This window comes from Ambystoma mexicanum, chromosome 12, assembly GCF_040938575.1.
Source record: "Ambystoma mexicanum isolate Mex_15411 chromosome 12, UKY_AmexF1_1, whole genome shotgun sequence".
Classification (NCBI taxonomy): domain Eukaryota; kingdom Metazoa; phylum Chordata; class Amphibia; order Caudata; family Ambystomatidae; genus Ambystoma; species Ambystoma mexicanum.
In genome coordinates, this window is record NC_090936.1 from 22104075 (window position 1) to 22131574 (window position 27500).

Sequence of the window (27500 nt, forward strand, 5' to 3'; positions counted from 1 at the left end):
AATTGTAAAACACACTAATCATTTCGTAAGACTATACACAAATAAAAAAAAGCTTTTTTTTATTTTAGGGAAAATATGTAAATATCTGAGGCATTGCAGCTTGGTCCCTGTAAGCCGACCAAAAGGAACACAGACCGTGAAGGTTTTCACGGAGAAAGCAGTCATGCAACACTTAGGAATCCTAAAATATGACCCCTTTCATAAGTCTTGAAATCAAAAACAGAAGCTAAGTAGGCCTTTGCAGTGCCAACATTCTAGACACTTCTGAACAACAACAGAAAAACTATCCTAAAAGCATTGTAAGGCACAATAACCGGTCTAAACAACATACATGCAGACACCATGACTCCATTAACGTCGACTGAGAGGTCAATTCTGGTACCACAGCGTCATTTCCAGATTACAGGGCTTGTGAACTCCACTCCACCACTAGCACAGTCGAAAACTTTATTGGCAGGGTGACTGACCCTTCTGAAACTTCTGCATGGCACATATAGCAGCACTGGACCAGCTTAATCCCAATTAACTGGACGTCAATCTATGGCAGTCTGCCATTCAAGACAGTTAGTGAAGGTGCTCTAGGGGTAGGTGGGACTATGGAGCAACTCTGCGATGTATGTGTACTGGGAACTGAGGAGTCTTCCTGTCTGGGGGCGTCAGAGGAGAAGACTGAGGAGCGGTCACTGAGGCCTGTTAGTAGTTAGCACAAAAAAAAAGGTATCCCCGTGACCTAGAACTGGTGTGGTCAAATATAGACTTGAATTTACACTAGTTAGTACGTCAACGTGCTCCACATCAGACCGCGCAATGTCCACACTGAAACTTGTTGGATGACGATTTTTTGACTACGCGTTCCAGGCCTGTAAAAGATGAATTATAGATTTTGTAAATGGGTCTCTTTGAAGCATTGATGATTAGCCAGAAAAATGTTTCTCCATTTATGTGTATAAGGGTTGTTTGATGGCCTTCTGGTAATGGGGCATGGCACCAGGAGAGATCATAATTCAGGATGGGGTCCAGGCGAGGAGGCTGGATGTATCCATTGGGGTGGTGGGGCAAAGGATTGCTGGACAAGGACGCCAGCAGCATCATAGGTGGCATCTGCGAGACCCCGAGTGAGGCAGAGAGTAACAATCCTAGCCCCTATACTCCAAGTGAAACTGCTTCAGCAGCAAGCACGGAAACGACCACTAGAGGTTCAAAGTGGGGAGTGAGGACCGTAAGCGAGGCTTGCTGAGCTTGCACTGGATGCACTGCACTATTGCCAGAATAAGAAATCTCAGGTGTTAAGAACTCTACAACGTCAACAAAGACCTCAGACATATGGGTTTTCTTCGTACAATCCCCACAGGACAGATCAGAGGTGAGAGGCTGGAGGGGCAGTGGAGCTGCATTGGAGATGGGTGACTTATGTATCTTTGGCGGTTGTGTCCACAACGCACCCAGCCCCTCCTTTGGAGTGCGGGGTCAGGCAAGTTACCCAATGTTGAGCCTCAAAATCTATATGTCCATTGTGGCATTTCAAGTATGGTTTGCTTGGAGACAGCTGGCTCATTGATCTTTATGAATGGTCCGCCTCATTCATGAATGGTCCGCCTCACTCATGAATGGTCCGCCTCACTCATGAATGGTCCGCCTCACTCATGAATGGTCCGCCTCATTCATTTTCATGAGTTCATAATGGGCCGAAGATTGGCAGAGGCCTGTAGCCATTCTGAGCACCTCCACCACTGCTGTTGTGCAATAAGACACAGATCAAAGGTGAACAACTGCATTGCACAAGTACAAAGGATGGACTTTAAACAAAAAAAAAAAAAGAATGTTATTGAGTTTTATAAAAGCACATCACATTCTCAAAATCCAGATGAATACAGCAATAATGATCCAAGATGACCTCTTTCAACACACTGGCAATAAAAGCATCAGCTTGAAGACCCGTCAGGAATACGATTTTTGGGACTTAAACTTGCACGAACCAATCAACGAAAGAACAGAACATCAAGACAGATTGAAGCAATAATGATCTGTACATTTTGGACAATTGAAAGAGGTCTAAACACGGACCACAAAATGGGGGGTATTTTTATTAATACAGGACACGTGTCAAAGAAAAGCCATAAGTGTGAAAAATGAATTTGTGTAACTTGGTATACCACGTGAAATTAGCACTATTGGGCTTAGGAATACATATTGCTTTGTATATCAGAGAAGAACTGGATGGTTGAACATTCAAAATGTTGTGTATTTCAAATGATAATAGATTCTTATGTGTAGGATCTGTGCACTTAGGAGATATAACTTTGTTAGGACATGTAGGCCAGAGGAGATAAACAGTCTAGTCAGTCAATTTAGAAAATCCGAAATTACTATGTTAATATAACAGAGTTAAGTCCAGATGTTGTGTGGCGAGTCCCAAGACCCATGGGTCTGGTAGCACAGAAAGTGAGTCTGTGCGACATGTAGAAGAAAAAGAGGCAGGTAGGGTGGTCACTACTGCTTTTAATCGGATTATACAAAATGTTAGTCCATCTCCATGGTTTAAAACCATGAGCCTGTTAGTATAAGTAGAATAAGGAATTGGAGTGTTAAAGAATGGAATAGTGTGGCCTTACAATCTATGACGGTATGGATTGATGTGCCAATATAAGCCTAGAAAATCTGCCTTGCTAGTGGAATCAAAATAATATTAGCTGTGAAAAGAATTAACTAAGAAATGGAGTTAAAAAACAGGCCTTCAGAAAAACTATTATTAATAGACGCTGTAGCATAGACCGTAGATAAAATGAAACGCGCTCGTAATAACGCACGCTTTGGTGACATATGCAAAACACCACGTGATGTCATACATTCGACATGTGAAATCACGCAGTGTATATACGTTTCCAAAATCTCAGCCACTGGAAATGCAGAATGCCGCAAGGAGAACCAATTGCAGGTTACTGGACCTAAACAGCCCAGCAGAATTTAAGTACTAGGAGTTTTGTAAAAAAAGAAAATGATGCCTTATTTATGTGCATTTTGGATAAGGTCCAGTAAGAAAGAAGGGATTAAAGATATACATAGGTTCCGGTTCTGTCTTTACTTAAGAAAGCAAAAAGGGACTACAAACGAAACTCACCTATTAGATGGTATCGTCCATCTGTGTGGCAGAAAAGCTTACAAAAGGAATATTTGAAGTTAAAGACAGACAATACAGTCCACTGTGAGTATATTTAATTCTAGACATGTGTAAACTTATGCTTGAAAGTTAGAGCGATGGATGTGAATTAAGAAATAAGAACTAAAGACTGAAATAGTTGGTTTAATAACTTTCTTTAAAGGGACAATTGGAAGTGTTTTGCGGGTAGGCACCGAACATCCCCTCTTGTGAAATACAGTGCCCAAGGAGGACTGAACTTGAGGCAAATGATTATAAACAAATGCTATGATTTGAAAGTAAATCTCGCGGTGGTGGTTGGATGGCTTTCACTAAATAATAAGGAACTAAGGTTACGAATTTGGGACAGGCGACACGCACAGAACTGCATATTGTATGATGCATGATGGAGCTTAGATACATTGGAATTACCAGCCTCGTGATTCTCCTCTGCTACTAATACTGACAGCCTTCCAACTCCTGCTCCAGCTCCTCCCTCTGCTTTCCTGCTGGGGCCTTTTATGCCTCACGGATTTGACAGTTGGCTTCAGGTGTGAGAAATTAGTTTCAACTGTTTGACGCCAGCCATGCCTATTTGGCATAATTGCCTGACCACTAATTCTACATGCCTCTTCAGTCATCTTCCTCGTCTCAGTCCCTCTAGGATTCTGGGATATGTAGTTGTTGTACCAAAGTTAGGTTTTTCCACTTCTTTATTACTTATAAGGGTACATGTAATTCCCTTAACATTTTCAACGCAGGGGCTGTGGGTTTTAACTTTTATAGAGGAAGATAGTTTAGAGAAGACAAAATCCCACAATCCTTTGTAGTGCACCCTTGGGATTGAGAATAGCATTTAATTTTTAATGCCAACAAGTGTCTTTCTTTTTGTATAGTGTACTTTGATGTAACAACCTTAGGGTTCACAACCTTAGATTTAATAGAAGGTTGAGAGATATGAAAATGACAATAAACTATAACCTCTTCTGGAACAGTGGTAAGAATCTCCCTTTCAGAGGAAAAATACGGTGTCTCATCCCACGGATTCTCATCACTACCCCGGGCCCTGTCGCCACACAGGTGATCCTGCCCCATTACACCACCCCAGTGTTGGGATCAGGAAGCATCTGCCTTCCCCTGGTCACCTGGGAGGAGACGTTAGGCAGGGTTTCTGTGAGGGATCCGCAGGGTTCTAAACGCCACCCTCTGCCTTCAACCAGAGAAACAAGAGCCTTCCTGGGTGTGCCGTACACAGAGGACAACCTGACAGGTCAAGGAGCTCTGCATACCATGTCCTGCCGGCCCAGCCAGGAGTGTTCATATAATATGATTATAGGCACCGTGCACTATGTTAACCAGAACAAGATAAAAGGAGCCGGGAGGAAAGATGACAAGATTGAAAGGCCAATCAGTGAATGCCCCCAGACAGAGGGGGCACCTGCTCAAGCAAAACAGGTGACCCTTTTTGCTTTTGAAGCAAGCAATCAATTTCATACACACAAGTGTCTCCACGACTTGGCCCCCCCCTTACCTGGCCCAGAAGATCTCCAAGCCCGTCTCCTCCAGGCCAGCCAGAACGCCCTACACCAACATGATCACTGTTCCTAAAACTCGTAAAATTTGTGCTGGCGGAAGCAGCTTCCCTACTCAGGCTGCATACAGCTGGAACGCCCTACCTCCGCACATCAGGCTCTCATGCAGCCTTCCGCAAGGCTATCAAAACTATGCTCTTTGTCTGATATGTTTGCACTAAACCTGCTTTGACTACTGTAGTGTTTGTAACTATGTAACCCGTGTCACACTTATGTTGTATAACCCTGTCTAAGAACCTTCCATGGGCAGCATTCATGCCAGAAAATGAAGTGGCAGAAGGTTAATAATGGCTGGTAAAAGCCTTCAGTCCAATCAGTGTCAACATTCTGTGCTTTACATTATTAGTTGCAATTTCTGCACAGAGCAGCTGTGAACAATCGCACCGCCCTCGTGCAAAACTAAATTATTTAAAATCTACTATTTCAAAACCACCTACTGACCAACATAAATGAAGTACATCATCTATGCTTTTTAATGCAGATTTACACATAGGATTAAAATGTACTCAACTTCCAGAATGTAATATGAAGTGTGAGTGGCCGGCTGCAGGTTTCACCAGCCCGATAACGGATCGCAATCCTGAGGTGATGGGCCTGAGAGAAGTGTGTGCACAGCGAGAATTGGCTACTCGATTGAGTCTAACATAGGAAGATGAAAGTCTAAACCGTATATATTCATAGACAAATGGACAGGCCAGAACAGAGCATTAAAACAAAATAATGAACGAACATAGGAAGAATTTGAGGAATGGAACTAAGTGTAAGACAACAGCAGTTGGTAAATGTCATGCACGTTGCAAATCATACAAACATACCCCTTGTCGGATAAACATGCCACATTCTTCTGCCACCGCTCCAAAGAAAACTGTATTTATGGCACTTGTTTTGGGGGGTGATGTTCCAGTCACTGGTTCTAGGGAAAACAGGTGAAGCAAGCATTGCCATTTATTATTTGAGATGCAGACATGTCCATGATGAAATCATTACATCCTCCTTCACAGTGAAAATCAACTAATAGAATGATCATGCATAAAGAATTTGTTAATACACATATCTAATAATACAGGTTGTAAGGTAGACAGTTTGCTGGTTTAGACTATGATCAGAATTATGAATATCTTAGCAAGTTTGTTAAATCTTTCTTGATTCTACTATTCCAGAAGAATATTTTGGCCCAAATAAACCAGTGAAAAACAACCCTTGCTCTTACCTGAAGCACTTAGCTTTGAGAAAATAGAAAAATACATTTAGAAAGATTGATGAGGACCAGCTTCGATCCTATTTCAAAAATGTTTTGTCATCTAAACTGTACAACAAAACCACCTTCAAATGTAAATAAAATGTTACAGCAATGGACTATCGGCCTGATCACGAGTTAGGCGGTATACCGGCTAGGATGCCGCCCAACTTTCTTTGCGTTAGCGCCCACCCGACCGGCGGTAATACCGGCGGATCACAGGTTGGGCGCTAACCAATAATCCCCATTCACCATTGAGTTCAGTGGATCCAATGGTGAATTTTCAGTGCAATTACAGTGCAGTAATAACACTGGCAGTAATTGCACCGAAAATGTCTATCTGGACTCCAGCCTATCCATGGATAGACAAGTCAGCGCAATAGCCTCAGCAGCTGCATATCATGCCAAACTTATCAACACAGTCAGACCCTTTCTCTCCAAAGAGAACTGCACCAACATAGCCAGAGCCATCACCGGCTCTAGGCTAGACTGCTGCAACGTACTCTTTCTAGGAACCTCCAACAAAAACTTAGAGAGACTACAAGTAATACAGAACAATGCTCTCCGGGCAGCCCAAGGCATTGCTAAAAGAGAACACATCTCTGAAGCCAGAAAACTAGCCCACTGGCTCCCAATAAAGGAAAGGATCATATTCAAAGCCCTGACACTGACCCACAAGTGCATTCACCTCACTGCTCCAGCATACCTCTCTCAAAGGATCCACCCCGTCTCCACTACCAGACCAACCAGATCACCGTACACCAACATGCTCTCGGTGCCACTAGTAAAAAGAGTAAAAGCGGGCGGATCCAGCTTCCCCTATCTAGCGCCCACTCACTGGAATGCCCTACCTCCCACTATCCGAGGGGAGGCCTCCCTCACCACCTTCCGCAAAACTCTGAAAACTACCCTCTTCACATAAGACCCGACACACCAGCACGAATACTTATCATATATGTTGTAATATACGACCAAATGCAATATCTGTAACAACAGTATGATATCTTGTAGTATTCATAATGTGTTATCAATCGCTTTCATGCCTGTACCATGTAACTAAGTTATTGCAAGTGACAGCGCCTCAATGCCCCTGGGCTTCTTGCGCGCTGTATAAATATAAATAAATAAATATAAATGAATGGGCATTTTTCTGGCGTGTTTACCCACGCGTGACTCGAGATTGGGCGAACCCTTAATTGCAGTGGTAACACCATTACTGCCGCATTTAAGGGCTACCGCACAAACTCAAGATCAGGCCCTATGAATTTGGCTTTTCGCAAGTTGCAGTTATACCATGTTTTTTTCTGCCGTTGTCTCTGTTACGATCATCACAAGGCATTCCATCTCGGTGTCCTCGGTAACTTAACAAAATCCTTGTGCCTAAAAGCTTGTGTACAGTGGAGAAATGTTTCACCATAGCACATAAAGTGGCCCTTGATTTAATTGTGCCACAGTTAATGCTTTGTTGTAATGTGTCCATCTTTCCTATCTCCGTGGCATGCTCTCCAGGATGTTTGTTTGCATGTATCATCAGGTAAAGAGTATGGGATGCCGTGTGAATGCGCTGCACTCAGCGTGCTTATCTAAATTCTTTAATACAGGGTTATGAATCCTCCCAATGGTATGTATTTTGCCAACCTCTGAAGCCTGTAAATTAGATCCACGCAGGCTTGACATGTGGCCAACTGCGCACCAGACCTGCAGATGAACTGGCCTGCTGTTAAATTTCAGTTACCAGTTCAAGGGTATCCACTACAGAGTGTAATTTGCTTTCTGACTTTGAGAACATTCAGACATTTAATTACTAATTTTACTATAGCCAGTAAGATAGCTATAGCCGGTCAGATAGCTCAGTGGGTTGAGTGCTTGCTGCTGCAATGTTTGTGTGATCTGCATGTTGCAGGTTCGAATCCAGGGAAAGCAAACTCAGCCTTTCATCCTTCCAAGGTCGATAAATGAGTACAAACACGGGTTGGGTGATATTTTATGCATATTACTTCTATATAAAGCACTTAAGCGTAAGTGTTATATAATAACACATCATTGTCATTTGGCCTTGGACGTCTGCTTGCATTCACAGTAATTTGGTAATATGGGCTAATACACACCGATATTAACAATACATCCGGTGCTTCATTCTTATATGAAATGTATATCACATACAGCCTCCTCTCGTTCTTCCCAGGTTTCCCGAAGCATGTCCAGGACATCTCTGGGCTATCTTCCATAGAGTAACTCAAAGGAGGAGAAACCTGTGGAAGCCGGGGGTAGGGGGATCCTCACTGCAAATAGTGCCCATGGGATCATTCAGTCCCAGTCTTTCCCGTGATGGTCTACCAATTTCCGCAAAATTAGCTTCAGGGTTTTATTGAATCTTTCTACCAAACCAATCGGTCTGGGGATGGTACATAGATGTTGGCATGGTGGTAATGTGGAGTAGCTCTTTGACTTCGGCCATAAGCTTACTTATAACATTTGAACCTGATCCGTTAGTATCTCCTTGGGAAAATCCACTGTCACAACCATAACCCCTTGCCTGGGAACTCACAGCCTCTGGCCCTCGCCACAGTATTCCTGCAAGGCCCCAAGGGCCCAATCATGCCCCTCTCCGCTGTCCTGGAGCCAGGCTAATATGGCAGGTGGAGTTTCCATTGGGGAATGGACCAACATGGCTGCCTCCAGAAGGATCGACGTGGAACTGCATCATGACGTGTAGCATCCAGGGCGTGGACCGCCCTGGGGGCACCTGGTATACCTGCTGGCTATTTAAGCCACGCCCGAGCTGAGGCATGCGCTTTGCGTTGTTCTGCACTTGCAGCGTGACGTTCACCAAGTCATGCTCACAGCATCCTTGGCCTGCATCTTCAGGGAGAAGAAGAACACAGTTATTCCTGCTTACCTGTTCTGCATCCAGCTCCTCGATCACTCCGGAATCTTCTCTGGAATTCGTCTTCTTCCGCTAGCAGCATCCTAGAGAGGAGAGACAAGAAGATGACAATTAGTAAGCGTTCGTCTTCCGATTCCATCGCCTCCAGACTCTGCTTACTTACCGAAGCTCTCCTGGAAATTCAACCGCCGCCCGGACATCTTCCATTCTACGCTCTGCTTCCATCTGGCCGCATTTCTTCCAGGAACTTCTCGGGTCCTGCAAGGAAGAATAGCACAGGTTAGCCTTTTCAAAGACACTCATAGCACCGCTCTTCGCGCATTCTCTTACCTTCTTGAGCACTGCCCTCTCCATCAGCTCGACATCTTCATCACCTCTTCTGCATCAACGAGAGAAGGAGAAGGTCAACAGGGCAACAACAATTGCGGACACTCATTCTTTAAAAACTAAAGACTTACCTCAAGAGTGGAGTCGCAGCCGGCCTGGACTCCCGGGCCCACGCCAGTGAAGTAACTCGGCGGAAAGGTGCCCAGCCACAACACGCCCCTGCACAGAACAGCAGGACGGAGAGCGCACCTTATCGAAATACAAGGTGAGTGAGGCTCCAAGGGAGTCGCAACGGGAACACTTGGGAGGCGGGCCCCGAGAGAAGGTGGTTGTGGCTAAAACTGAACTCCTCAAGTCCAAAAACAGAGTGGAATCCACCCTGTAAAAACTGTTTAATTGAGTTCTGAAAGATAATCTTTACAATAATTAATCATGACATGCAAGAATCATAGTGGTTAAAGAACATTTTCGAGCTCTGGAGTAATACACGGCGCATCGTGCATTAGACAGGAGGCATACAGCTTTAAGCAGTTAAGGTAGTCATTAAACCTAAGGATACTGGATGAGTCACCACACATGTTTTATACAGCTACGTGAAGTATCCCTGGCAACGAACGGGAGGGTGGGACGTAAGGCGCGTATGACGACCATTCCCGGTCGGTGGACGACGCCAATTGCATTGCCATGTTTACTGTTAAATACAACTAACTGCCACACACAAGATCTGTATTCGTGCGAAAACGAAACACGGAACGCGGAAACAAACACGCTGTGAAGGTAAGCAGCAAACCATACGGATAAGATTGTAATGACGATAGTAGTCCGTGAGATGACTCACAGCTACATCTTTTACAATTGTAGGAACTATCAATATTCACACGGGTAACGATTTATGGCAAATAGGATTCTAACAGGCACAAGCTCAGGTATGTTGACTGAGCGAATGCATAAGGTTATTTGACTTATGATTTAATGACCACAGCACTAACAAAAGTTTTATTTATTCTTACTTTCCTCTATGTTTTTGACAACATTATGGCCGCGATTTGTCCGAATTGGAATGTATGCATATTTCAATTGTAAATGAAAAAATGAATATAATGAATGTACATGTATGATATAAATGAATGATTGAATATTTGTTTATTCAAAAGCCCTGATGATGGTGCTCGGCACCAAAATGCATTGGCATTGACTTGTACTCTGAAGAAGAGGAATTTTGATTTCGCCATTTTATTGTGTAAATTAAACACAAGGAGATCATTTTACAAATATACTCTGTGAAGTTATTGGAACTAAAGTTTGAATTATTAGACAAAAAACAAAGAAGATTCTATAAGATAGACAGTATTTTCAAAACGTGTAAAACTTCGAATTTAACCATTAAGCAACGAATGTAGCTCCATTTAGGAGCAATAAGTGAGCTTGGTTTTTTACAGGGTGGATTCCACTCTGTTTTTGGACTTGTGCAGACTATATATAACCCTGGTGTCATTGGGTTATTTTTGACCTTCGAGCTCCATAAACAGATATAAACGATTTGAGAAGGACGATCAACATATTCAATTATTTAGGAACGTAGTAACAATATATAAGTGGTGCCCACTTATACCCTCTACTATAAAACTGAACTCCTGTCTTCCAGAATAGGCCCACGGCAGCGCGCGTCCCCGGGGGAGGTGAATCCGTCCCAGGAGCACTCCAGGGTGGCGTGCCTGTGGATAAAAGGGGAGCGTTACACCAACCTAGAGAAATATTGTAGAAGATGTTTAAGGATCTGCTGTGTGGTATTGTTTCACATTGGGAAGGCTTCGGGATATCGGGTTGCATAAACCACGATTACTGGTACACACTTATTGCCTAATTTAGATTTTTCTACAGGTCCTATTATGTCCATACCAATTCTTAAAAAGGGGACATCTATGATCGGCAATGGGTTCAGAGGGGCAGGTAGTTGGATGTGCGTGCTGGTCTTTTGGCAGGTTTTGCATGTTTAAATACAAGTTTTTATATCGGCGTGGATGCCTGCCCATTAAAACTTCCCACCAATATGTGCCTGGGTTTCACCTTGTCCTAAGTGCCCCCCCCCAGTAAGGAGGGAATGCACAATCTCTAAAACAACCTTTCGTGGCTCTTGGGTATTACCAACTGTGTTTTTATCAAACCTTCTGTAAAGTAACCCTTGTTTTAAGAAGAAAAAGGCAGTTCTTCCGGAATTGCTTGTAAAAAAGCTTCCGCAAGAGTTGGATCATTTTGCTGGCATAAAGGGTGGGTTCTTTTCCTTTCCTTTCTTTGATGTTAAGAGGTTTAGCAAATTCCCCAAAGCCTAAAATTACCCCTTTCTGTTTTATCCGGTTTGCTTTCTTTAAACTGAGAAAACAGAGCTCTTTCCAAAATTCCCTGGGCAATTTGATCTCCACGACTTACCTCAAAAGGGACTTGACCAGGATTCTGTAAAAGAACCTTCACATCTCCCCGGAAGTCGGTATCAATAACGCCTGCTAAGACATCTATCCCGAACTTCCACGCTAAGCCAGATTTTGGGGATAGTCGTATGAAGCACCCTAGAGGGGGTATCAAAACCAAGTCTGTTGGAATCATTCCTCTTTTCCCAGGGGATATAACAGCTTCCCTACTGCTACAGATATCAAACCCTATTCATTCCTTAGTGGTGATGTAGGCTCTCTAAGTCTTTGAAATTGTAAGGTTCCCCAATTAGTTTCAACTGAGTCACATCCCACCCCGGACACCATATGTAAGGAAGGCATGGTATCAAGAATAGACAGACACAAGTGATCATGATTGAAGGGTGTTTATTTAAACAGTATCCAGGGTGGAAAAACCCTAATCTAAACCTAAATCTAAGATGGGAGCAAGCTTTGACCATCAAAGTAAAACTAAGGCAGTCCTTGTGGCATTTTGTCAAAATAAAGGGCCTATACTAAGAAAACCTATTGCCAATCCTTACAACTAAATATAGAAAGAGTGTGGGATAAGGGTTTCAATAAAGAAAGAAGTGTTTACAAAATATAAGTCAGGATGTGATTGCCAGGGGTCTCCCTTCCCCACATTTTGAACACGGGACAAAGCGGGTCTCCTGACCACAGCACACACTCGAGCTCTCCCAGCACGAGCCGATAGTTTCATACCAGGTTCTTCGATGGGTAAGTCTCTTTTCAATAAAAGTCTCTTGCCTTTGAAGACCTGCTGTTTTGCAATTAACAGAATAATGTTTGTTTCCTTGTAGCACTTAGGGCGTTGATTACTCACTCCTGGATCTCCCTCTTCCGGGCGCCGACCCGTCTCGAATCTCAGCCTCCCTCCGCCGGGTTCACTATGGCTTTCGTAGCATTCACAAATCTTAAAGTCTTTTGATGAAGTTCTCTCTGGACATCCCTTTGCCAGGTTCACTTTTGCCACTTTCCTTTTCCTTTTTCTTTTTCTTAATGTGGATTTGACTTCCCTTGCTTTTCAATGGTTTGTCGGTCAAAGACTTTCAACTGTACAGGGATTTGGCTCAACCCCTGTTTGATCACTTTGACCTGTTGTGGCGGCTCTCCTACAGCCTTCTGGTATTTGTAGTTTCAATCAACACAGGATGGACTAGAGTCTCTGGAGTTAGCACTCATGTGGTACCTCTCCCCTATGCAGCTGATCTTCCCTCAACAATTCACAGTTCTTTGCATTTTGCCACTTTGCGATTTTCATTCAACACAGCTCGGTTTCTTTATTGGTTCTCCCTTCAACTCACCGGCTGCGATGAACCGCTTGGCCTTCTTCCTACCTGGAGTCAAGGCTGGTACTACGGTAGCAGGAGTCTCCCTCAGTCCTGCTTATCAGCATAGGCGCGCTCTGTGTACCGTTGACATCTGCTGCAAGACACTTGAGCTATTGTCCGCGGTCTTACGATTCCTTCTACAGAAGTCTCACTGGCCTGGCTTGGAAAAGGTAAGGTTGCTTCTCTCCTTGTTACCCTCTTAGTTCGGGCCATCTTTCTCCTCCTCTCCTTACTCTTCCTTTCTTCATTTCTTCTATACTGACCACCTTCCCTACTCTGCTTCTGCTCACAACCTTGGCGTCGCCTTCTACAAATCTCACAACTTCTCGCTCTTCACCACCAAATCTGCCACTGCGACCAGACTCAATATCCTCAACATCAGAAAAATAAGACATCTTCTCTCCTTCAACACTGCCAAGCCCCTAATCTCCACTTTAGCACCCTCTTGATCTGACTACTGTGCCAGTCTCCTCTATGGCCTTCCTAACTATGCTTTTTCACCTCTTGGCAAAGTCATCAATGTTACTGTCTGTACACTCTCCCGCTTCACCTCTACTTCCTCAGCTCGTTGTCAGTTAGGCCGTTTATCTCTGAGACAGAGGGCAAAGTATACACTCATTCTAATCATCTTCAAAACTACACATGGAGTTGCCCCATCCTACCTACCGGCCATCTCACTCTCTACTCTACCCCTCGCTCCCTACGATCATCCTCAGGTCACTCTTTGCCACCTCTCAGGCCCCTTGCGCTCCCTCTCATTTCCACTCTCTCCCTCTGGAGTGCTCTTTCTCTCTCTCTCATTTCCGCTCGCTCCGTCATCTCCCTCTGGAGTGCCCTTTCTCTCTCTCTCCGCACTATTCCCACTGTATCTCTATTTAAATCTAACCTCATAGCTCTCATCCTTTCTGAAGAACCACTTGCACAGCATTCTACGCCACCAGTGCTCCCTGTTCTCCTCTCTACGACAATCCTACAGCACTTATCCTTCACACCATCATCCTAAACGTAGCACTTCCTCCACTATTCCGCATGCTCTACTGTCCTCGTCCCTACTTCGTGTTTCTACCTTCCTTACATCTTCTGGTCTTGTATCACCATCCTCTCGCCCATTATTAAGGGCACAGGTCCTCCTTTCTGTACATCAATGGTTAAAATGTTGTAAGCATTTCTTGTGCCAAAAATGCATTGCTTTCACTGTAATTTCCATAAATAAAAGAGCTGTTTTGGCTTTAACTGGTGTTACACCCCCGGTTCCATGTGCCTGTCTCGGTCTCTTGGGGAATCCACTTCACTGCTTGGTTGATTTTGAAGCACGGTTACTGTATTTCATTCACTTCAGGGATATAAGTGAGACTTTGTGATATGAAGGCAACAATGAATTAACACACTTCAAAAATAGCCACTCGCTTTGCTAGAGCCTCTGTTTGGAGAAATAGCCGAACAGCCACTTCCTCTATGGCCTGAACTATTTCTCCCATGGTTTTGAGACAGCTTCAGCATAAAGCCCGGCCACTAATAGAACACCCAACAGTGGGACCTGCACACAAGGTAGGAGGTTTGCAGGATTATCTGCTTGCTGAATTCTGCAGCTAGCAATCAATGCTGTCTGCAACCTGTACGCCCTAACGCAGCTGCTATGATATCCAGAAGAGTCAGCTCTGGCACCACATATTTGATGTGTAAAATGGCAATCCAGCTGCGGGTCGTGCTGGGCCCTGAAGACCCTCCGCATATGGAAACTAAGGCACAATCACCCTATACTAGTGATATGACAGACACGAGGTTCGATTTTCCAAGTACTATGGTTTATTGCAAAGTATGCTCAGTCGGCCGACTGGGTCTAACGTCTCACAACGTGTGTCACCCAGACCTCGTGAGATGCAAGAGCCCGAACATCATTTTAACAGTTACATATATACAAAAAACAAGCCTTCAAGGAACATCAGAAGCGCCCATAATGTATCTTCTTGAGCTAGAGTTCGGTGATTGACAATTATGACAAATATGACACATTATGACAAGTTTCTTACTCAATCTATTATACTAGCAACAGTTGCAGACATAGTTCTTTGTTATAAAGAACATAAAGCACTTGTTCAGCGAGGATATCATGTTCGCGAGAGAGACACATTCCAAAGCACGTTATCTACCAGTTTCTATTTGTGAACTAGGGGTCAGCCTGTTCCAAGGAAGATCCGCGAAGGAGGACCGCTAGAAGAGTATAATTCATGCTATAACTGCCTATTGCTACAGCTTTAGTGAGACAGGCCGGCACCTGGGCCGCTGATTAAATGCCGTTTCTGCTTGCCTTTAAGGACTTTGTGAGGGCGGAAAACAATGTATTTCTGTACTGTTTTGGCATTCCTGTCTGGATTGATCTTTCAACATGCAAGCTGTGGCCTCGCACCGTGTATGAGCTTTCAGAATATAATACGTTTTGCAAAGCATTTGACAGAAAGGAAAAAAGCAAATGGCGGATGTTACGCAAGATGGACGCGCTGTGGTTACACTGACGATTCTGTGTTTGCGATGTTGGTCATCTGATGCGATTGGTTTCCAGCCAACATAATATACCTTCTATACTTCGTTAGGGTATTTTCTGAACTTACAGTGGTTGCCAATCGAAGAAGCTCTTCACAAGTCAGTAGCCGTCTAGGCAGACAAGGTAAGTTGGACAGTACTGCGCTGCTGAAATCTTTTGCAGAATTTCCTGTGAAGACTAAGGAGGGACGAGTAAACCAGCCTCCTGGAGGAGCAACCCTGGGACAACCAGTCACTGTTGCCCTGTGCAGTTTAACCGCGTCAAAGCGGCCAAAGGAGGTGTGGCCAGCAAGTGAGGAAGAACACTGGTGTCAGCGGCCAGTACCACGACACATACCAGGCAAGTGCGAGGCACAGCTGACGGCCAACGGAGCACCCCCGGGAAGCTGCAGATGAAGAATCTTGGCAGGCCGATGCAGAGCTTCCTGAGAGGTTGCAAATTCGACACTGCACAGACCAAACAGCAAGACCAAGGGAGAGGAGCCTCAGATGGTCCAAGAGAGCCCAGCTGAAAGGTTGTGTGGCAAACTCTGTACTAACCAAGGAGCTGCGAGAACCAGAAAAGCCTCAGGAGGCTTGCATGTAGCCGAGCTGAAAAATGCGAACACCTTACTGACTGAGAAGCTGCAAGAACAAGGGAGAAGAGACCCAGAAGGCCGACGCCGAGCTCAGATGAAAAGTCTCCTCAGCGGCTCTGCGACATCAGGAGAGCCAGCCATGTGCAACAGCCCTCCCAAACAGCAACCCTCGAGGCAGTCAGGTATGCAGTGGCTCAAGTGAAAAGGGAGGTGGGCGAAACGGAGACTAAGAGGGATAAGAACCCAGAGTGGGGTAAGATTAAGGATACTGCAGAAGAGAGGAGTGAGGGAATGCAGACAGTAAGAAAGCCCAAGAGTGGGAAGTGCGAAGGAAAAGAGCCCCAGAGTGGGGAGGAAGAAAGACTTAAGGAACCTGGGGAGCAATGGTGAGGAAGATGGAGAGAAAGAGAGAGTGAAAAGGAAAGAGTGAAAAAGAGAAAAAGTGAGAGAGCGAAAGAGTGAAAAAGAAAAAGAGAGAGAGCAAGGGAGAGGGAAAGAGAGAACGAAAGAGAGAGAGAGGAGAGAGGGGGAGAGAGATGGGAAAGAGGGGGGAGAGAGAGAATACCCGAGTGGGAGTAGACAGAGAGTGAGAGACCTGGACTGGAACAGTTGGATAAACTTCCGGCACCTCAAGAACCCTCTATCTGGAACTGAACTGAACTATGGGCAAGAGCATTTACTGTGAGGGGCAGTGTTGGAGATCAGAAGCAAGCAGCCATCCCTGCCAGTTAATAGTTCCTAAAGTTCCTCCTTTTCTTCTTGTGTTGATAGGCAAGTGGTTGGATTAGAGTAGGATTCAGGACAAAGGGCTGTTTTATACTTGTGGAAGTGCAGTTATACTGCAGAGGATGCACAGATCTCTTGGATTGCCCTGGTCTTACCTTTTGATACTCAGATAGAAGCCTGCTGTGCTGTTTATTCTGTGTTCTCTCCAAGCCACCAACTACTTCACAGCAGAGGGCTGTCAACACTGAGAAAGGACTCCCATTCACTTTAAAAAAGGGCTGCACGAGAAGTGCACGTGAAAGAGAGGAGGAGAGAAAGCAGAAGCAAAGAGGAAGGTCTTGAGGTGCTTCCGGAACCGGAGATGGTTCTCCTCAGTTTTCAGAGAGGCAGGGAGGCTGTCCCAGAGGGAGGCCCCAACCGAAGAAAGAGATCCAGCACCAACTTGTTGCTTTGAGAAGCGACTGACCCTGAGGGAGTTCGAGGCGGATGAGCGAAGAGCTTGAGAAGGAAGGAAGATATTTAGGAAGAGAAAGTTGAAGGTATTGAGGCCCCAGGCCCCAGGAGGCCTTGTGGACAATGCAAAAGGTTTTGAACTTGATCCGTGCAGCCACTGGGAGCCAGTGCAGAGATTTCAGTCCTGAAGAGATATGATCCCTCGGCCTGAGGCCAAGGACAAGTCTCGCAGTCCTGTTCTGGATGAGTTGCAGAGAGTACAGGCAGGCAGATACTGTTGCAGTAGTCCAGCCTAGAGAGAACCAGAGCTCTGGAGACAGTGAGCTGCTGGGGGAAGGAGAGGAAAGGAAGAATACCTCTGAGGAGGTGCAGCTGTTAGTGTGACTTCTTAGAGACGTCAGAGATGTGAGGAGAGAAGGCGAGTGTGAAGTCGAAGACGACCCCGAGGTTTTTAGCCTCAATGGTCGGAGCAGGGAGAGGGCCAAGAGAAGCCTGCCAGAGAGTGACCGGAAAGGAGGGGGAGCGGGTGTGCTGATGAGGAGAATCTCAGTCTTACTGGCATTAAGGCAGAAATCATTGGTGGCCCACCACTCCTGGAAGGAGAAGAGGTGGCTGAAGGGAGCCTGGAAATGAGCTGGGTATCATCCGCATAGCACTGAAAGTTGGGGCAGAGCGAGGCGATGCGGTGGGCAAGAAGTGCCAGGTATTGGTTGAACAGCCTGGGCGAGAGGTTAGACCCCTAGGGAACACCACAGGTAGAGATAGAGATAGAGGAGAGGAAGGACCCAAGTTGGACCTGGCAGGGTCGATCAGAGAGAAAAGAGGTCAGCCAAGCCAGGGCCTGATCTTTGATACCGAGGTTATCACGGAGACGGTTGAGCAGGATGGCATGGTTGACGGTTTCAAAGGCAGAAGAGAGATCAAGTAAGATGAGGACACAGGTGTTGTTGGAATCAAGGTTGGAGAGCAGGTCTTCACGGATGTTCAGGAGAGCAGTTTCCGTGCTGAAGACAGACTGATTGTCATGGAGCCAACCAACAGATTCAGTGTGAAGATTAAGCTCGGAGATGGCTTTTCTAGGAGTTTGTCCAAGAAAGGAGTGATGGAAATTGGGTGATACTTAGCCAGGCAGGACAGGTCGGCAGAGGGTTTCTTAAGAAGAGGGTGCACAAGGGAGTGCTTCGGGGGGGAGGGAAGACCCCAGTGGCGAAGGAGTGGTTGCTGAAGTCAGCCAGAGCAGGAGCCAGGGTGTCTTTGCTGAAGTCAGCCAGAGCAGGAGCCAGGGTGTCAATGTGGTCCTTGATGGTCTTGGAGAAACAGGGGTGAACCTGCTTTGACGAGACTTTCATAGATCAGATTGGTCTAGAAACTTCATCAGGGGAGAACAGGGGAAAGGCAGAGAAGGATGGAGGAGAGGAGGCTGAAGAAGGGCCTGAGTAAGAGCAGGGAATAGTGGGAGGAGGGGGAGAGGAAGAGAGAGAGGACAGGATGTCCTGAGTTTTAGAGATGAAATGAGAAGCTGGAGCCATGCAGAGGGCCTGGGAGGGGACAGGAGAGGTAGAGATGCAGCAGAATTGGCCAGTTCCTTGCAGATTTGAAAGAGTTCAGCCGAGTTTTTAGATGCCGCGGAGACACAGGCTTGTATGTGAGCTCTCTTCTTAGTGTGGACGGAGAGCCGGTATTGCCTTTGCAGAAAATGGCAGGCCAGTTTGTCAGAGGATGTACCGGAAGCACGCCATTTCCTCTCAGCCACACTGCACTTGGGTTTGAGGGTGACAAGCTCTGAGTCGTACAAGGAGTTGCACTTGGCTTTGGGCTTCAAGCGGATCCTCATGACAGGGGCGAGAACATCAAGAGGGCTACCAGTCATTTGGTCGACACCTAATGGTCGAATTTTTGTTTTTTTGAACCCCCCTTTTTATATATTAATTTTTTTTAACCAAACAAAACACAAAAATAATATATAAATAAATGTAAAAAAAATGTCGACCATTTTTTTTCCGACCATTTGGTTTCGACCAAATGGTGATTCGATCTTTTGTTTTCGACCAAATGAGCGGAGACCCATCCAGAGTATCAGATAGAGCAGAGTGGAGCATGCAAAGGGCTGTGTCAGGGTGGGAGTCAGCCGAAGGGGGAGGAGGAAAGCCTCAACTGACACACACTTCATGGGTCGGATAACCGAGAAGGTGGGTGGCAGTGCTAGAGGTGGCTTGGCCTGGGGGGTAGAGAGGGTGAGTTGGGAGGAAAGGAGAAAGTGATCACTCCAGGAGAGAGGAGTGGTTAGAGGGATAGAAAGGGGAATGTCTGAAGAGATCAGAACATCCAAAGAGTGCCCTGCAGAGTGAATCGGGCCAGAGGGGAGAATAGAGTCGCAGAGGTCGCAAAAGAGTCCAGAGAAAGGACAGGAAGAATCCAGGTGGATGTTAAAGTCTCCAAGAAGGAGGAGTTGAGTGGCTGAGACCAGGAGCGAAGAGGTGAGGTCTGGCCACTCAGAGAGGAAGGAGGAGATCTGACCAATATATTAAGATATACCAGTCACTTTTAGGTCTGTACAATTTCTCTTCACCATTTTGTCATCCCATAGTTTAGCTACAGTGGACACGCCTAGGATTAACTGTGTTAAATAATAAAGTGGTAGCTAACCATGTGGTGTGTGTATATGCTATAGTGATATTACTGAACAGTGGTGTGTTGTTATTAATTATTGTCTGCGTTGATAAAATATGTATTTTTCTATTTACCAGTGAGGTGGTCAGTTAATTAACAGGCTTTACTCTTCTTAACTCTACTTCACAACACCGCTCCCCCTCACTGGGATGTGAAACTGGTTGCACCTGGAGGTTGGCTTGTCACAACCCCTCACGTGACTAGGTTCTGGAAACCTCTTCAACAGAATGAGATGCCTAGAAGTCCTCTCCATCACCAGATCCTCACAAAGAAGAGGGTCCACATGCTTGCTTACCTCTTAAGAGTTTCAGGGTTGCCACAGAGGGTCAGGGACCAGAAGCGATCTAACACTGCCCTCATACCAGCACTCTCACCACACCAGGCATTTCCTAGAGACTACCTCAGGATGCTTTCACAAAAGGCCCAATTACGGTGTATACCCAGAATCAACATGGCAGTGGGATATCACGTGTAAACAGTTCAAATTCAAGAGCATAGCCAGCAACTGGGGATTTTATGATTCCAAAGGGCAGAGGACACTGCAGAGAGGAATCTACCATCAACAGAAATTGCATCATCAAAACCAGGCAATATTCACTTTTTTCTTTTAAAACTGAGGGATGTTTCCATTTACAGATAAAGCCATCAGCTGAAGCCAGTTCTTTGTATACGGTCGATGTCAGCCTATCCGCTGCAATTACAGTTCTCCTGGATGTTCAAGCATGTATTTACATGTTATTGTATGTGCATGCCACTTCATTCAAACAACGTTGTTCAATTTGAAAGGATTTCTTACATAACGACCATTACCTGCCAGTACCGCCTTGAATAACATCTGCCCATTTCCAAGTATAGTTGTGGGAAAGTTCAATAACACGTGACCCTAGAAAAGTAGAAGAAACGTATATGAGTTGCAGTGCATAATCGAGACACTGGAAATATTTGAAAACAAGCCCTTAAACAACTAAATCAAAGCTATGGATTTCCCTTGCAGACACAAGCTCTCCTCGCTCACGGTCCTTTAACAAAGTCCCATGCCTCATTCCGAAGACTTCTAGAGGGGTAACAAAGAGGGAAGCGACCGAGCTAGAGTATGATGGCCTTGTGGTGGGTCTCAGAGTGTCATCTCTGAGCACACCCTCATGTAGCCCCCACCACCAGGCAGGGGCAATCACAGGTCCCAGATGGCTTCAATAACTTCCAGACCGCGAAAAGGTGGTTCATGGGTTTTTATTTTCCATTTTGTAAAAATTCCATTTTTCCCCCCCACCTCCTGTGGGTTCACTCCACTGTCTCTTAAACCCAGAATTTCCAGCTAGGGATCAGTAACACCTTCTATCTAATGCTAGCTGTCGGTGAGGGCTTAAAGGCAAATGATTTACCTATCTGGGACCCTCCAGTGATTTTCTATGGGTACTCTGACCTAACACTTCTCCAGGTTTCTCTATAGGAACCGACTGTTGTGATCCTGTGGAAACCACAGGTCACCCGGTTCCCTGCACAGAGTTCTTGGCACTTGCACTGGTGGCTCAGGGAACGAATATACATAAAGAAACATGTCCCAAGAGCCCGCATGGCAGTGGTGTCATCACCCCTGCAAAATCCCAGCTGAACATGGAAACAATTAACCACGTTAGAGACCGCTCAGCACTTCTCAACTGCCCCTTGGGAGTGAGCCGCATTTATACTTTCGTCTCCAGATCTCTTGCTTTTTGACCCCAGCTTTTTTCTGGGATTACGCCTTTTGATTGCACCCGTTGGTCACGATGCTTACAAAGAGCCTGTACCAATTGTATTGCGCATCTGTTGTCTGGTCGCTTCTCTCTGTACTTCTCTCGCCTCTGTTGTGGTAGAGGTGATACCAAGAGCCGACCCACAATGACCGCGAGAAATGAACACGCTGGGTCCTTTTGGCCCTTCTCCGCGTACCACGATATGGCTTCCCCCGATTTACGTGGTACAGGAACACTGACAGGGGAGCCTGGCAGGTAGTGTTTAGCAGCTGCAGGGCACTCAGAAAAGCTGGCGAAGATAGGCTGGTAATGGATTCTAGCTGGAAGACAGGCTGCAGGTAGGTGCCAGGCAATGGACAGACAGCAGGCAGAGGGCAGGCAGAGGGCAGGCAGAGGGCAGGCAGAGGGCAGGCAAAGGACAGGGCTGGCAGGATTGATTTATTTGATTTTTGACATTTGTGTAACGCCCAGACCCGAGGGTATCACTGCATTTGTACATGATCCGAGAAAAAGCATTGCGTAACAAAGACAGGCATAGATAGAGACAGGTGTTACTCATATTGGTCAAACAGGTCTTGACAAGTTTTTTGAAGGTGGCGAGGGAGCGTTACTTTCGGATGTATGCAGGTAGAGAATTCCAGAGCGTGGGTGCTGTGACGCAGAAGCTGACATCGCCTGCTCTTTTGCTCTTACAGTGGGGGGTGGCTAACAGGGTGCTAGCGCTAGATGCGAGTGCCAGAACAGGGACAATTTTAGTAATGCAGCTTTTGAGGTACTGTCCTATGAGGCAGCCTTAGCTTTATTTAAGGAAACGAAAAGAGGGGGCGGTGGGGTAACAAGCATGCCTTCGACCTCGTCCTAAAGGATAGAAAGACTCCATTGAGAAAGAACATAAGAGCACTGAGGGGCCTCTGTGCGCCGGAGAGAATAAACCTAACAAAAAAATACAAGTTACAATATAAAAACTGGCTGAAGTTTCGGAGAGCCAACATGTACCAGTTAGACAGAGAAACAATGAGTAAGAATAGTGCCCAGATCTGGGCTATCTTGAATGCAGGTATTAACGATGATCAATTAGCATTACAGACTATCCCGATTCAGGAGAGTGTTTGGGTAGAGTATTGCAAGCAACTATACTCCAAGAGTCCAAATCTGAGGCCTAACAGCGATTAGACCTGGAAGGACGGGTATAATTTACCACCATTTGACCAGGATGATATATTGTTTCAGATAAAAAGATTGACCACGTCAAGAGCGCCCAGCCCAGATGGCCTCACATCAAGAGCGCCCAGTCCAGATGGCCTCACGTCAAGAGCGCCCAGCCCAGATGGCCTCACATCAAGAGCGCCCAGCCCAGATGGCCTCACGTCAAGAGCGCCCAGCCCAGATGGCCTCACGTCAAGAGCGCCCAGCCCAGATGGCCTCAGAAACCTTAAGTAACACAGATTACGCAATCTTGAAGAAAATCATCGTCATCACGCTATTTAAGAAGGGAGATCGTACATTACCACGGAATTATAGGCCAATAGCCCTTCTCGCTATCCCGGGGAAGATCTTTGCACGGTTGCTGCTTAGGGAGTTTAACAACTGGATGGCACAGAACTCCTTAGTTGATTGGCAGAAGTCTGGTTTTGTCCAGGGTTTGGGTACCTCAGTGAATCTATTGGCCTTGTCCCAGATCAAAAAGAGAGTAACCCAACCGGTCGGACCGTATATGTGGCTTTTATTGATTTTAAAGTAGAATTTTAGTATCTAGGGAGCGAGCTTCTGTTTTTTAAAACTGGAAAAGGCAGAGCGCCCACCGCATGATTTGGCTTTTATTATGCAATTATGTACAGACATCTCTCTGCAAATTAGTTTGAACAGGGCTGGACTCCTGACATGATCAATCCCAAATGCAAGGGGGCTAAAGCGAGGACGCATATTGGGCCCAGTGATTTTTAATTATTTTATGTCAGACATCAGGAGATTTTTAGAAAGCATTGTTGCAAACCCGCCTAAGTTGGGAAATAGTTGTTTACAGTGGCTCTTTTATGCAGACGATCGGGTCATAATAGACAAAACAGCAATCGGTCTGCAAAGATCATTGATGGCTCTTGAGCAATAAGTGGCTGCAAATTAATTGACTATAAATGTGGAGAAAATCTAAATATCTTAGTTTTAAGGACCAAAAATGCAAAGAGGTGTCTGTTGAAATTGCATGTATTCAAGAAGCCCCTGATTGTAATAAACAAGTTCTGCTACTTATGAATGAGCACAAACAATAGTAAAAGACACTCCATACCTTTCTGACATTTTATTTATTTTTTTATTTTAATTGGCATTTTATAACACGCCTAATAACGTTCCTGAGTTCGGTTTCTAAGCGCAGATCCGGGATTCAAACCTCTGTTGCTCTGCGTGGTCTTGCTTCCAAGACCAGCGCGTTGCACCTGTGCTATCCTTCGTTCATTAGGAGGAAAATGGTACTGGCGGCCCGTGCCGGTTTCCATTATACATAGAAGGTATGGCAAATTCTTTTGTAAACCTCTATAATTTTTTTTATAAACAAAAGGTGACACCAACGATAATTTACGGGGCAGAGTCCAAGATGATAGACTGTGTACCGGACTGGAAGAAATTGGAGGGGTTATTTTGGAGGAAAGTGTTGTCCCTCCCTAATTGTGTCTTAGTACAAGTTATGCGGTTTGAGCAGGGTTTGTCGTCTCTTGATATTATGTATAAAAGGCGGCTCATTAGCTTGTACAGGAAATTTGTTATGTGCGACCCAAACCACAGATCTATGCTCCAGAGGATAGCGATTTGTTGCTATCTATGGGAGAGTGTTCCCTTAAGGGGTGGAAGCAAACTTGTCCCAATTGAGAATCCGGACAGAGCAAATGTCAAGTTGTGGCAATAGGACTGGAGGTTGACCCGTGATGAGTGCAATAGGTATGACATTTTTAAAATGGGTCATTTTTACATACAACCAAAGAATAAACTCAAAAGTTATTGACAAAGTTTTCTGCACCTAAATTAAGGATGCTGTTTGTAAGGTTACGATTTATCTTATGGCCAACCAGAGAAATCCAAAGGCACTAGACTGAAGCTGACGCAGCAAGAGAAAAGCTGTATATTTTATAAGAATATTAATGAACTAGAAACCTAATGGTATCGTGCCCGCAGTTACTCCCTCAACGAAAATTGTTTTTGAAAAATGTTTTTAAGAATTATAGAGACATCACCTCTGAAATGTTATGTGATATGATTCGTACTGGTCAGCAGCAGACTGTGCTTTTAGCAGCAATTAGATATTTTCTGTTCTTAGGTATTTTAGAAGGTGAAAAATAGTATTGATATGAAACATGTATTTTAGAGAAATATAATACATTAGGTAGGAGGCATGTTTTGTTAATCATAGCACGAAATATTCTCTTCTGTTAACGTATAGGTTCTGTTTTTTATTCTATGTTTTTTTCACTCTGTTTTTAATGTATTGAAAGGTTGAATCATTGAATATTTAACTAAAACAACAAAAAAGAAAAAGGAAATGGTGTTATTACCTGGGCATATTGTCAGGCAAAAGCCACATAGGAGAGCCAAACTGTTGACTTTGCCAATGCTGTTTTTAACAAGAATTCAGCACAAAGAAAAGATGCAAAGGTAAATATTGCTTATAATCAAGGGTCAGAAGGCTCTCTGGTTAAGACATTGCTAATACGCCAGGAGCTGATTTACTGCTGCAATTAAGCCATTACCTGGAAGTAAGACTGCCTGGCCCTATACAGAAGAAGGTATGATGTTACTGCTTGATCAAACTAGCTCAAAGAGATCCAAGGAGGCAGAGTTGTGGGCGGGTGGGTAAGGGCAGGTAATGGATGGGGGTCACTATGGGCGGTCCAAGTGTGGGTAATCAAACCCACAAAAGGTTTCTCTCCTCGCATTCCATTGGCAATCTTCACATCCTATGTGGATACTTTCCACGTATACCCACCTAACAGGCAAAAATAAGTATTGCTCCATGCATGAGTTTTACACACCCCGCCCCCTCTGATACAGCATAAACATAGCAGCCAAACATACAGGTTAATATTATCCATTCCACTCGTAAGACAATAGTCCAGACCTGGTTTTCACTTTGCATTCTGGAACTTGTAGGACTACATTTCCCCATCATAAACCCAGGAATAAAAGTCCCAGAATGAACAATTAATCCAGGACTGCACTAATGCATCCTGAATTGAATGGACAATGTGTGCATGTGTACAAAGTGGCCAGACAGACACCTTGAGCCAGTGCTGGCTGTGTCCTTTGAATGCTGGAACTTGTAGTTTCCTCCTTCCCCATTAGCATAATTTCCCTACACGTCCTTGCAGCTTTCAGTTCCCTCTGGCAGCATGGTCTACAAGTGCCAGAACTACGACTGTCGCTTTGATTTCCTAGGACCGGCTTGCAGCATGCGAAGTGATAAAACTACATGTCCCAGCATGCAAAGCGACAAGCCAAGACTGGCTCAGGGAAACGTGCATTCTGGGCCGCTCGTTGACAGCTCCGTGCACACCTCTGTAGTCATGCCCCAGTGGGGTCTCATTACCAGGAAGTATCGGCCAGCAGAGTCCATGCTGGGGTGCAGGTCCCCGAGCCGGAGCCTGCGCAGGCTGCCCGGAAGCTGAGCTTCAAAAGCGCCATCGCTGTCTTTCAGGGTCAGAAGCGGCATCTGCGGATCCCGCCCCCGCAGCTGAGAGCGCCCAGAGACCGCAGCGGAGGGCTCTAGCGCTACAAATTCAAAACACGAAACAAGCGCGATTCCCCATAGAAAGAGGAAATGCATGCGCAAGCGGCATTCAAAAAACACCAGAAACAAGCCCAGCCTTACACAATGGCGGAAATGGGCTACAAAAGATGCCACAGATCTAATGAAGTAGGGCCCAAAGAGCCTTGAGAAGGCTTCAAAACCTAAACAAAATAGTTTATTGAACAATAATGATAATTTGGGTAAGTGTTCCTTTAAAATAAATTGAAATGGACCATAACATAGCCCTACACGAGAACCCATGCATTTTGTGCACCCCACGTCTATTAAAATGAGGTAAGGGAATTTAAAAGCACTTAACAGGACCAGGGAGACAACAGATACTTCCAAAATGAAAGGCAGAACCTTCTAGTTTTCTATATGACTATTCTTTGTCATGGTAAGACTAGCAATAATGTGCCAATTGTATTGCCAGTCTTACCATGACCAGCTAAACCACTTAGATGTCATTCCTCTCCACCCTTTCCGTCCCCAGGGTGGGTGAAAACAGCAGTTTTCATTTTGGGTGGGTGAGAGCCCGTCGATTTACCTACCTTCTGTGTTTACTCTAAAATATAGATGGGAACAATGTTGCTTTCCACTCCGGTTTTCTTTGCAAGTACAAAAAAAAGGCAATTGCATACACTAAGTCAATTGTGACCTTGGCATTGGATATACTGCTAGGCCTGTGCCAGCTCTGAGGCTTTCTAGGCGAGAACAGAACTCGACTGTCAGGCGGCCAGCGAGATGGGGCTTAAGTATCATCCCTCTACTAACAGGAGAATTAGAACTGGCTTATCAGAATGCGAATTCAACTTGGAATGCCCTGAATATAGAATATAAGAAAGCCATCTGGGAAAGGTTGGGACAGGATGAATAAGCATACCGACAAAAGTTCACCACATACCAGCAAAAGTAAAACATTGTTGGTCTCAGTCATTCATTTGTAACTTAACCTCTCCAAGGAAAACACGCTGCTATTCATGCAGGCACATGAGCCATCTCTGGCTGGTGCCTCCCTCTGGAGCAGCCTCCCTGCCTCCCTTAAACTTGAGAACCATATCCGGTACC

General features: G+C 45.2%; 1 protein-coding gene across 1 annotated transcript in view; it reads right to left on the reverse strand.

The window, feature by feature from the left end:
* Window positions 1-26458, reverse strand: part of POT1 (protection of telomeres 1) — a 386188-nt gene extending 359730 nt beyond the window's left edge. The window contains exons 1-3 of the mRNA XM_069627840.1: window positions 26232-26458; window positions 20736-20808; window positions 5544-5641 (exon numbers count right to left, since the gene is read on the reverse strand). Of these exons, the coding sequence (XP_069483941.1) occupies window positions 5544-5641; window positions 20736-20808; window positions 26232-26354 (294 nt within the window). The 5' untranslated portion in view covers window positions 26355-26458. The remainder of the gene's footprint in view (window positions 1-5543; window positions 5642-20735; window positions 20809-26231) is intronic.
* Between the last annotated feature and the right edge of the window lie 1042 nt (window positions 26459-27500).